We start from the raw sequence: 12,089 nt of genomic DNA, 5'->3' as shown, positions 1-12,089 counted from the left end.
GAAACGGAGGCTAAAAGTATTATCAGAACCTATGGGAAGGGCTGACTACAGGTCAGCCATGCAGGCAGTATGTGATTGAGCCCCAATAGAAACTCTGCACACCAAAGGCTCAGGTGAGCTTCCAGGGTTGGCAATACTCTGTGCGTATTGCCATACATCAATGCCAAGAGGATAATGTATCCCTGAGGATAAGGAAGATTCATGTTTGGAACCCTCCTATATTCTGCCCTATGGCCCTATGGATCTCTTCCTTTGGCTAGTTCTGATTTATATCTTTTTGCTATACTAAAATATAAATTATAATGTAAGTACAGTTGACCCTTGAACAAAGCAGGGGTTGGGGCGCTGACCCTCTGCACAGTCAAAAATCTACACATAACTTTACTGTATCTGTGGTTCCGTACCTACAGATTCAATCAACCTCGGATTGTGTAGTACTGTAGTACAGATTTAGTGGAAAAAACGCACATTTTTAAGTGGACCCAGGCAGCTCAAACTTGTGCTGTTCAAGAATCAACCGTACAGTGCTTACCTGAGTTCTGTGAGTCATTCAACATTCTAGCAAATTATCAAATGTGAGGGCAGTCATGGGAAGCCCCGACTGGATAGCCAGTTGGTCTCAAGGGAAGATAGCCCTGGCGACTCCTGAACCTGCAGCTCGTGTCTCAATGTGCAGTCTGGTGGGGACTTCTCTATCTACCTGCATGGTTTGCCAAACTCCTCTGCAGCTTGCATCAGAAGTTTTGAACAGACTTGGCAGTCTGGAGGGCTATGCTCTTAACCTCGAGTGTAGCTAACTCTGGGTGACTAGCCAAACATTCTAACTTATTTAACCATTCTTTATTATAAACAGGGCAGCAATGAACATTTTTGTGCATAAAATTATAATTTACACTTCTGATTACTTCCTAAGAAGTAATCACTAAAAATGAAATCACTGGGGCTTCCCTGGTGACGCAGTGGTTGAGAGTCCGCCTGCTGATGCAGGGGACACGGGTTCGTGCCCTGGTCCAGGAAGATCCCACATGCCGCGGAGCGGCTGGGCCCGTGAGCCATGGCCGCTGAGCCTGCGCTTCCGGAGCCTGTGCTCCGCAATGGGAGAGGTCACAACAGCGAGAGGCCCGCGTACCGCAAAAAAAAAAAAAAAATGAAATCACTGAGATGAGGAGTATAAGCTGCCAAACTGTTTTTCAAAAGGTGTAATTTTATTGATTACCCACACTAACAGGATTTATATTTTTCTAATGACATTTTTATTTTCACTGTTTCCCACTAAAATCAATTCTGTCTTTTACAACTGGACTTCATATATCACTCTCTGGATTCCAAGGATTTTTATTCTTTATAAAGCCTTCTTTGTACTGTTTGACTTTCTTCTTGATCCTTATATAATTATTTCAATTTAACTTTAGCTTTTGTTTTTAGTTATAATACCAGTAACCATATTCTATATTCTTTTATTTCTTATACTACTTTTTCTGATTCCATGAGACTTCATTTCCATTGTTATAGCTATTCAAGAATCTTTGAGAATAAATATTTGGTGGTATAAGCCCTAATTTTCACCATTAAACAGTCCACTGTTTATAAAACAATTTTTATATTAGATTATTTCTCCCGAATCATAATAACTACAATAAACATGACACCGTTAACTAAAGCTTGACTACTTACCTCCTCTTCAATAGCAAATAATTTGACAATATTTTTGTGGTTGAGTTTTTTTAACACTTCAAATTCTCTCATTTGAACATCCACTGGACGAAGAAAGCTTATGTTATTAAATACTTTGATAGCAAATAAGTCACCAGTTTTCTAAGAAAAAGAGAGAAATTTATTTATTTATAATATTATAAAGAAGATACAAAAGGTAGCATTAGCACTAGATATACGGCAATTTATCTTTTTTATAGAACACCCTGAATATTTTTAAGCATTAGGTAATTTGTACTAGGACTCCTGACCTTTTTATTTTAAGCTGAAATAAATCAATCAACTGTTCAGTATTTCTTTCAAATTGAATGCTTTGGAATGTAGAAAAGGCTATTTTTTTCATATTATAAATAAAGCTTCCTCTCTCTATATATATTTATATATATATAAATAAAGCTTCCTTTATTTATATATTTCATATCATAAAGCTTCCTTATGATACACGTGGCAAAGATAGTCATTTACATATCAGAAGAGCTCTAACAGTACCAAATGTGAATGTGTATTTTGAATAAGAAATAGAAAGTGAAACTCACAAGGGTTTCTCCAGGGCCTAACAATTTTAAACTAATCAAAGTAGGAAATGAAAGATTAAAAATTATATTCCACATATGCAATTTTTAGTAAGAATCTCAAAGTAAGGCAACTAACTTTAAGATTCCCTAGCTGGGGGCTTCCCTGGTGGCGCAGTGGTTGAGAGTCCGCCTGCCGATGCGGGGGACACGGGTTCATGTCCCGGTCCGGGAAGATCCCACATGCCGCAGAGCGGCTGGGCCCGTGAGCCATGGCCGCTGAGCCTGCACGTCCGGAGCCTGTGCTCCGCAACGGGAGAGGCCACAACAGTGAGAGGCCTGCGTACCACAAAAAAAAAAAAAAAAAAAAAGATTCCCTAGCTGGACAGAATGTGTATGTATGTGTGGGGGGGCTGGGATTTGAGAATAAGGTTAAAGCAGACCATCCTCATTGGACTGCACCACTGCTGCCTCGGGCAACCTTCTGCAACTTCACCTAGAGGACTAGGGCAGATTGTTGCTTAGCAGATCATTTCTAAAGGATCAAAGACACTTCCTTTCCTCTACCAAAGCTCCGGCAGCACCCCAACTCTCACTCTCTCATGGCATACTGAAGTAGATTAAACACAGAATTACAATGCAGCCATAGTTGGGAGGGAATCCTAGAGGTACAAAATACATGCTAAATTTCAGGTAAACATTACATTGTCATGGTCTTCATTTAATTAACCTTTCTTTGAGGCTCTCTTCCAGACCCTCCCACCTCTTTCCAACCACTCAGGCCAGATTCTCTGAATTTAACCTTACTTTTCACACAATCCAAGGTTGAACTTGCCTGGAGTTAGTGGAGAGACTATTCGTTTCTCCTATGAGCTCGGGGTTCAAGCATGCCCTGCCTAAAGATGTTTCATGGGTCTCTGTCTTTTAGGACCTCTGTGCTCTTCCTGCTTTGAAGCCCTCTCTACAGCTTCTCACACAGCTTCACCACCTACAGCCATCACCCTCTTCCCCTCACCTCAGAATTTCATAATCTTCTTCTTAAAACCATTTAGCTGCATCACAGTCTCACTCTTCAAGATCCCTCTTTGGAGACCACCACCTGTGTTATGTGATCACTCCCCACTCTCTCCCCCGCTTCCCCCCCACCAAATACCCATATATTCTTTCCAGAGGAGAAGACCCATTGACTGTTTTCAGACAGTATGAAAATGGAACAACTTAACTAGAGCTCAACTACACTGTTTTCCCATTTGATCAGCCGGGGTAAGGACACTGCCAAATCTATACCACGCAACAGAGAGATTTTTCTTGAGGACACCTGTCACAAACTTAGTCTGAAATTAGGAGGATCCTAACAGAGGAGCAAGCAGGGAAAAGAACACAATGTTGCAATGTACCCACTATGACCCAGGCCAGTATTTTCCCGCCTTTTGTAGTCTACATCATACCTGTGAGATCACTGGGATATGTGTGGGAATGTCCCATTGTCCCTCTATTCAACTGCACAGTCACCTATCGGTCACTGTCTCTAAGTCAAAGCATGATGAATAATATTCAGAGATGCACGTGTACATATATATACAACGTGCAGGTCAACATGTCCTTCCTACAGCTCTCTCCCCTTTAACTTCACCTCAGTTATCACACACGTATACACCCGTCCACACACAGTAGCAGCTCAAGGCAAATTAATGAAAAAGAGACAGATTAAGTAAGTAATATACTTTGAATAACAAATAGTAAACTTAGGGACCGGGTCACTCTGAGCAGTAACATAAAAGGGTTTAGCTAATATAGTTAAAGATGCTTGAACAAACAGTTATTAAGGGCAAGCAGGATTTGGGGGGTATAGTCCTAAACCCTTGAAATTGATGTCACTGAGAACAAACATGGTTTCTCAAAACACATCCCAGGGAAGACTGCTAGGGACTGAATACTAAACTGGGTGTTAGCAATATTTTAAGTCAGTTCTTATGCCTCTCAAATCCTTATTTGAAGCTTTCAAACTATAGTGGATAAAGAACAGTTTTACTTCCTTTGAAGAAGAACTTCAGGACAGTAGTCTACTCTGTCCTCATTCATTCATTTATTCTTTCAGTCAACAAGCATTTACAGAGTGCCTGCTAAGTGTAGGCACTTACATGAAGGACACTGGATATCTACGTAAGGAAAGAGGATCAGAAAATGTGAGATATTTACTAGTGCCAGGCACTTTATGCCTCCCTCAATTCCTATCACTACTGACTACCTGTCACTCCATCAGTTTCTAATTTACGTTCCTTCCAATACCACCTTGCTACTAAACCCAACACTCTTCGTGGGCAGGTACAGCACATTATCTGTAGCTCAAATCACTAGGTCCATCATAGTGTCTGACACATACCAAGTGATTACTAAAGTCTGTTAAGTTAACCAGGGTCACAGGAACACAGACGGTCAGGTGCGTCTCACTGCTAAACCCAGAGGTGCCACGCCACCCGTTTTCTCTTCTTGGCACAGTGCACAAAACAAAAACAATTTCTAGGACAGGAATATCCAAGGCTGATCACTATGAATCTGACCAAGGACTGGAACCTGCGGACAATGCTAGAATTGGAGGTGAAAAAAAGCTAAAAACTGTATGACACTACTTCCGATTCACTCTCTAAGAGCCAGAGGAAACAGCATGCATCTATGAATGTTCATCTCATTGCCACAGACAGAACTGACTGGTGGTCTCAAGGTTACAGAAAAATATAAGGAAACTCCTCCTTCCTAAAATGTTTAGAGCTCCTGTGCTGAATTCACAGTGCTGAAAAACTAGTGAATGATTATTTGCATTATAAAAGGATGTTTTTATTCCATTATTTTTCCAGCTTCCTTCCCAGAATAGAAACTTAAATGATCTTAAATCTCTTCATTTTAAATGACTTTAATTACCTTGCACTTCATCCTCCAGTATAGAATCTGACACAAGGTCCTTTTGATTCTTGAAATGCCTCTGGGATTTAGCCCTTTTATTTTATTCTCACTTGCACTAACAAGTTCTGATTACTGGGATATATAGTCTTTTAAATCTGGGCTCCTTGATGATAACCTCACTTTACTCCAATCTACTTTGTAGAATGTTTTGCTCTGGGGGCATGAAGCCTTACTACAGCACAGCAGAATCATCTGTGGGTTTCCCTCAAAAATACCCATCTGCTCCTCACCATGCCTCCCTCTATTACCTCCTATCCCAAATCACTGCTGCACTGAACTCGGTCAGTGAGATCACTCACTCACGTAGGAGGATTAGGTCGAGGAAAAAACCAAATGGCACAACACTAATCTTCCCCAGTTCCTTTTTTCAAACAACCTTCTGTTTTTCTCCATTCCCCAACACATGACCTCTGCCACCACTGGGTAGATATTACTGCCTCTGACACAAGCTATACCTTAAGCAACCACAAAAACACACACTCTCTCTAGACAAATTAATCAAAACCACCAAGTCTCACTTTAGTACAAGTGTGCATCTCAGAAAACTACATATATGGTGCTTTCACAGTATTCTCTGTACCAACCTTATGTCTTCCACGAAAGACATTTGCAGTAGCTCCTTGGCCTAAAATATCAGATAAAAGCCACAGATGATTAGAAGTGCTCTGCATCTCGGCGTGGTTAGGTGATCCTCTCGTTATACTAAGAGAAAAGAAAAAAAAAGTGCATGTTTGTTTTAAAGGAATAATACATTTAAGAAACAAATGTTAGCTATTTTTACTCTCAAGAAAGATCACCTATTATTTATTACTAAATCAAAGTGCATAAACAGTCCAAAAAAATCTAACTTTCCAGCAATATTAAAGACTAAAATGCTGCATGGGCTCTAAAAAAACATCAACCAATAACATCTTATATATTCAATTTAATTCACTTATTCACAGGGCTGAAAAAACATCAACTTCCCTTCTAATTTTGTCTCTGTCAATGAGAGTGATATTGGCCATTTACCTCCTTAAAATGTTTTGAAAGATTAATCAATGATAAATCATATTATAAAGTGTTTTAAAATAAAGTAATAAGGTAAAATACAACAGAAATATAGAAAAAAATTACTTTGTTTCCTTCCAGGGCAGGGCAACACTAATGAAAACAACTGTTGCCACAGCCTAACACTTCTATAACTTAAAATTTCACCTACACAAAGCCTGACAATCAGGAAGCAAAGGTGACCTTTCAGCAATAAATTTTGAAATTAACTTAAGGATAGTTTCTTCGATCTCCAAGTATATAAATATACACATACTGAATGTGTATTAGCAAGTCTTAAAAAATAAGCAAGGGGAGGCTCAGCATGTATGGGGGGGGGCAGGAGGTATACGGAAAACCTCTGCACCTTCTGCTCAATTTTGCTGTGAACTTGAAACTGCTCTAAAAAATAAAGTCTATTAAAAAAAAAGCACCACCCCTAGCCTTGTCCTTCAATATTGAAAAGCTGTAAAAGTATATTGTAAATATTTGAGCTCCATGTTGGAATAAAAATGAGGTATGCTAAATAGCATAAACACTTGTCCCACCATGCCACCTTAAACCTGATGTAATGTCAGGCTGAATCAAAACAGATCTTGCTCTCCCTTCATAGTAAGTTAGAATGGACTAGGTATTCAGTGATGAATTAACGACTGCCAATATTCCAAGTAGGGTTAAGTGCACAAAGAATGGCCAGGGGTCCAAATTTCACCAATCTTTGATATACTCAGAGAGACGTATATAATTTTACCACCCATCTAATTCAGATAAGGGAATTTTACATACAGCAACTTACTGGAAATAAGCAATAAAAATACGATTCCTTTTTCAAAATATGAAATACACATTTGTCAGCTACTGAGATAATAATAAACTTCTCAAATATCTTTTCAATAATATTTTCAAATACTTCTCAATATGAAAAGCTTTGCTCATTAATGTAACTGTTGCTTGAGATAACTATAATTGGCAAATAATATCATTAAGTATCTATCTATGCCTAGTGGGTAATATAAAACACATTTATCAGCTAAGATATCTGCTCTCTATATGCAGAAATTAAACTATGGTGTCAAAATGATCTGGGAAATGTCTTTTGAAATTATCTTCCAATAACCCCACAATAACCGCATACTAAAACGTGACTCAGCACACCCAGAAGGTACTTGCTATATAAATCGTTCCAAAATTTGGACACAATATAGGCAGGCACTCAACAAGTATGAGACTGGTAATCCTGCCTTAAGTCTACTTCCTTATGCTGTCCAAAATGAAAGTTACCATTTGTCCATAGATGAAAACAGGCTTGGTGACGCTGCATATGGACAAAGTTCCAGGATTTCCAAAACCTACCACTAAGTGAATCATTTATTAAACAGATATTATATTCAGCGTTCTTCAGGGAAAAAAGTCGGTCTTTGGTTATGCATTTGACAATTACTGGGTAGAACTTGTTCTGAGGCCACCTACTAAAAATGCCTGGGAAACGGACTGGAAATTACACTCATAAGCCACGTCCCAAAGGAAAGGTTTGGGCATTTGCATTATACGTGTGTACATTAAAAACGCCTTAGGCTTCTGGCGAGTCAACCCCCGCTTCACTAAAACACGTCTCTTTTTAATCGTCTGAAAAAAAAAAATCAAACGATTTAAACACTGCCAATAGCGTCCACGGTCGGAAAGAGGGGTAGAAAGCGGCCAGCCTAACTCCAAGGGAAAGGGGCATCCGCCTGTCCCGGCGGCCAGGGCCCAACCCCGGTAACAGACACATCCTCTTTCTCGGTTGCCCAGCGCCACCAGACCAGGGAGGGTCCGGGTCAGACAGCCGGCCGTAGGACGAGGAGTCCAGACGCAGGGGACGGGCCCGCGCGACCATTCCGGCCGGCTTCGCACGCCCCGGACACCCGGGAGGCGGTGTCAGCCCACCCAGAGTCGGGGAGGGCTCGGCCTGGGGTCCCGCTGTGCTCCTCCGGTTGCCCGCCCCGCCCCCGCCCTGACTCAGCATCCCAGTTTCCCACTGGGGGTGGGAGCGCTCCGTGAGAGCCGTGCCCGGCTCGGCAGCCCGTGCCCCACGCGCCTTCGGCCTCTCCGCCCCCGCCCGCACCGCTTACCTCGCCCGGTCTCCGCCGCGCCACCGCCAGCGGGCTCCCGCGGCCTCCTTGTGCCTCAGGCCACTTCCGGCTTCGCGAGCACGGGCCGGGGGTCACGTGACCGACGGCCGGCGTGCGGGTGCGGATGCGCGTGCGCACTTCCGGCGCACCGATCTGGGCCTCGGCCTCAGTTGCCAACGCTCCTCCCTCTCCCGGCTCTCCGACGCCTCTCTGGCGAGGGGCCGAGAGGCTGTCGGGCGTTTGGACCTCGTCCACACCCTCTGCCTGTCCCCTCTTACTCTGAGGGTGAAGCCGGAGAGCCCTGCGCAGTGAGCGCAAGGATTCAGATTCCAACTGCGAATCCCGCCCCGTCCCCGACAGCCAAAGGCGGAGTGAGGTGATAGTGGGACAGACGGTGGACGGGTGATTACAAACATGCAAATAATCACGGGTGTGCAGAATGCTGGACACATGAGGGGACATCGCTGGAGGATCATACTCTGCAGGGATAGATTCGTATGTATCTTAAAGACCACATTGGCTGCAGGGGAGCCAGATTATCGGCTGCGAGTAATTCGGACGTGAGATTCTTAATGTAAATAAGCTCATTTAATTCCCTCTTTTTAGACGGTGTTTTGGAAAATGGCAATACTGGAGAATCTAGGGACTAAAATCGGGTCCCCTGCAGTATTCGTGCCGCTAGGATCTCAAGCAGCTATTCCCGAGTGATCCTTGTTGCCCACTGACAGAACTGCAGCCTTTCTCAGCGTAACGAGAGGCAGAGAGGCCGAAGAGACCTCTGCAGATAAGGGCTAAATTTCTGAGTGAGGGAGGCGGAAGGAGGGAGTTCTTCCCAGATGAGAACTATAGGAGCCGGCAGTGAAATAGGAAGCTATGGCAGAGTGGTTAAGAGCAGAGGCTTTTGAATGGAATAGACCTAGGGTTGGTTGCAGTCCCAGCTCTCCCTGCCAAATACTGACTTTAAGTCATTTTTAAAAAAACCTTTGTAAGCCTGTTTAATCACATATCATATATACAGTGGAGATAAGACCACTGTAATGCTTGTTACAAAGGAATTTATTAAACCTTTAAACAATGTTTAAGTGATGGAATCATTCTACTGTAACAACAATCTATTCACTGCTTACATTCCCACCAATTTTAGTTGTCCCCTATCTAATGCCAAGAAGAGAACCTGTCCAAGTTCCTTATAACTCACATCTCAAAGGTGAATGGGAGAAAATGTGATTAGCTGAAGGCCTTGATTCACATGTTTACCACATGAGTGAGGAACACTGAAATACATTTTCTTAAAGATCAAGCCGTTTGTGAACCAATTAATATTAGTATTTAAGATTTAAATAAACTGTTAGGCACAGAACTATACCAGGCCTCATAAAACTCTTGTAGTTCCATAGTTAAGTCATACAAATCGCTCAGTCTTACTGCCTCAATGAGGCTGTTAACAGATGAGATTCACCCTTGAGACAATTATTTGGGTGTTTGCTTTTGGAGACTAAGAACAATACAGAAAAGGTAATTCATGGTGGAACAGTTTCCCAATTGCTATGGTACTCCCTAAGTAAAGTGCGCTAGGCAACTTCAGGGAAGGAAGGTGGGAATTATTACACATGATTAGATAACATGAAGTTTTAATTTCTGTTACAGACTCTTAATTCCCACCGTTTTGATTTCTCTTAGCTCTGAAAACTTGTTAATCTCCTGAAGGGCTTTAAAGAACCAGGGGAAAAGGAGGTGTTGCCTTTACATATATGGAATAAACAGTACAATAACAATAGCTATTATCAAGCCTTCATTTGCAGATGCTGTAGTAGGCTCTTTTCATGTTTAACTTACTGAATTCTTAGTTATGAGGTAGTTATCATTATTTCCCCCACTTTACAGATGGGGAAACTGGGGCAGGGAGAAGTTATTCAACCTGCTCAAGGTTCTGAAACCAATTAACTGGCAGCACTGCTGTTTGAACCTACTTAATCTGGATCCTGAGCCTGTCTAAGCTCTTAACTACTATGCTATGCAATTCAGTATACTTTGGACAATTAGTTCAAAGATCACTGCAATAGATGCAATGATCTCTCCCACTGTAAAAGAAACAATTAGCTCTCACTCATCTATTTTTAAAACCATTTTTATTTAAGTACAGCCATCCCTCAGTATCCACAGGGAACTGGTTCCAGGACCTCCACAGATACCAAAATCTTTGGATGCTCGTTTCTTATATAAAATAGCATAGTATTTGCATGTAATCCACGCACATCCTCCCATATACTTTAAATTATCTCTAGAATACTTATAATACCTAACACAACGTAAATGCTATGTAAATGGTTCCCAAGTGCAACAAATTCAAGTTTTGCTTTTTGGAGCTTTCTGGAAGTTTTTTTTCCCCAAGTATTTTTGATCTAAGGTTGGTTGAAACTATGGATGTGGAACCTGCACCTACAGAGGGCTGACTGTATAATATACATTCCACTGATCTATTTTTATAATTAACTGTCAACTTAGTTTAGTACCTTTATTCTATGATGTAAGGAAAATATTTATAATCTCTTCTGGAATTAACACTAGGAAAAGATTTATGTGCAAAATTTTGAATACAATTTTAGGGAATTTAGAAGACCACTGAAGCCCATCCATGAAACCTCTAGGGACCACATGGGCCAAAGGTTAAAAAAAACCCTCAACCACCCTAAAACCTTACTTGGGCTTTTAAAATTTAAACTTAAATGATGGCTACAGTAAGTGTGCTGCTCAGTTTTGTCCGCCGTTTCTTAATTTTCCAATACTACTACTGATATTATTTGTCTTCTTGGTTTCCTGCATAGTCATGAATAAAAATGGGGGAAGGCAGGGGAACTAAACGGGCAGCTACTACTTAGAAGCCCTAAGTAAATCTAGTAAGATGGAAAATATTAGATTTTTAATTCTATCAACATACTGACACAGGCTTTTTCTAGTTCATTTAAAAAAAGGATTCTGAATTATTTAATAGAACTAAGTCACATGTAATCTTTTAGGAGCATAATTAAATAAATCATCCATACAGTTATATGTGCAATCCTTTAAATGGGAAATCAGGGAGAGATGAGAAAATAAGACTCCAGTATTTATAATAATTCCAAAGAAGACTCAGTAGATTTCACTACGTAAAATTTATTTCCTTTTTTTTTTTATAAAAAATGTATAACACCAGCACCTACTCTTCAATCAGTTAATTTATGAAACCATTCTCTTTTGTAGAATACACATTGGCATTGAAACGGTTTAAAGAAATGTAATGGCTATCTACAAAAAATTAGTTTTGATTTGTTGTATTTCCCCCATATTTGATGAGTCTGCACACATAAAATTAAAATTTTCAAACATTTTATATTCAGCAATTTAAAAAAAGTACACTGTTTTCCTGCTATGGTCTTTATAAAGGACTTAAATTTTCAAGTTAAAAAAAAAAGGTACTAGGATAACTGCTGTATCTTATAACAGCATTTTTATATAGAACGATTTGAATTGGCATGCAAGCAACTTCTCTAGTTGTCACATACCAGTAATTTAGGGAAAATTACACCCATTTTACAGAAAAATCCCAATGCATATACTGCAATAAGCTCAAAGCAGTGTTAAAAAGACCAGTGTGAATGGCACACAACAATTGTTTCTTTATAAATTATTAACTGGAATTCCTGATCATGAAGTAGGCACAGGGAGATCCAGTCCTTAGGGCTTTGCTCTCTGGAAAAACACCTGTAAATAAAGTATTAGTACA

General features: G+C 40.6%; 2 protein-coding genes across 5 annotated transcripts in view; both read right to left on the bottom strand.

Moving 5' to 3' along the window:
* The window catches only part of TBK1 (TANK binding kinase 1), a 39,167-nt gene extending 30,433 nt beyond the window's left edge, over nt 1-8,734 (bottom strand). For both annotated transcript variants that reach the window (XM_029206242.1, XM_029206243.1), the window contains exons 1-3: nt 8,327-8,734; nt 5,771-5,888; nt 1,675-1,815 (exon numbers count right to left, since the gene is read on the bottom strand). In XM_029206242.1, coding sequence (XP_029062075.1) covers nt 1,675-1,815; nt 5,771-5,857 — 228 coding nt within the window. In that variant the 5' untranslated portion in view covers nt 5,858-5,888; nt 8,327-8,734. The remainder of the gene's footprint in view (nt 1-1,674; nt 1,816-5,770; nt 5,889-8,326) is intronic.
* A 2,729-nt stretch (nt 8,735-11,463) lies between these two features.
* Nucleotides 11,464-12,089, bottom strand: part of XPOT (exportin for tRNA) — an 84,014-nt gene continuing 83,388 nt past the window's right edge. For all 3 annotated transcript variants that reach the window (XM_029205346.1, XM_029205347.1, XM_029205349.1), the window contains exon 25: nt 11,464-12,067. In XM_029205346.1, coding sequence (XP_029061179.1) covers nt 12,041-12,067 — 27 coding nt within the window. In that variant the 3' untranslated portion in view covers nt 11,464-12,040. The remainder of the gene's footprint in view (nt 12,068-12,089) is intronic.

Source organism: Monodon monoceros, unplaced genomic scaffold, assembly GCF_005190385.1.
Source record: "Monodon monoceros isolate NGI ecotype Baffin Bay Population unplaced genomic scaffold, NGI_Narwhal_1 Super_Scaffold_6, whole genome shotgun sequence".
In the NCBI taxonomy this organism is placed as follows: Eukaryota; Metazoa; Chordata; class Mammalia; order Artiodactyla; family Monodontidae; genus Monodon; species Monodon monoceros.
Note: the sequence above shows the minus strand (reverse complement) of the source record. Positions and strands in the feature narration are given on the sequence as shown.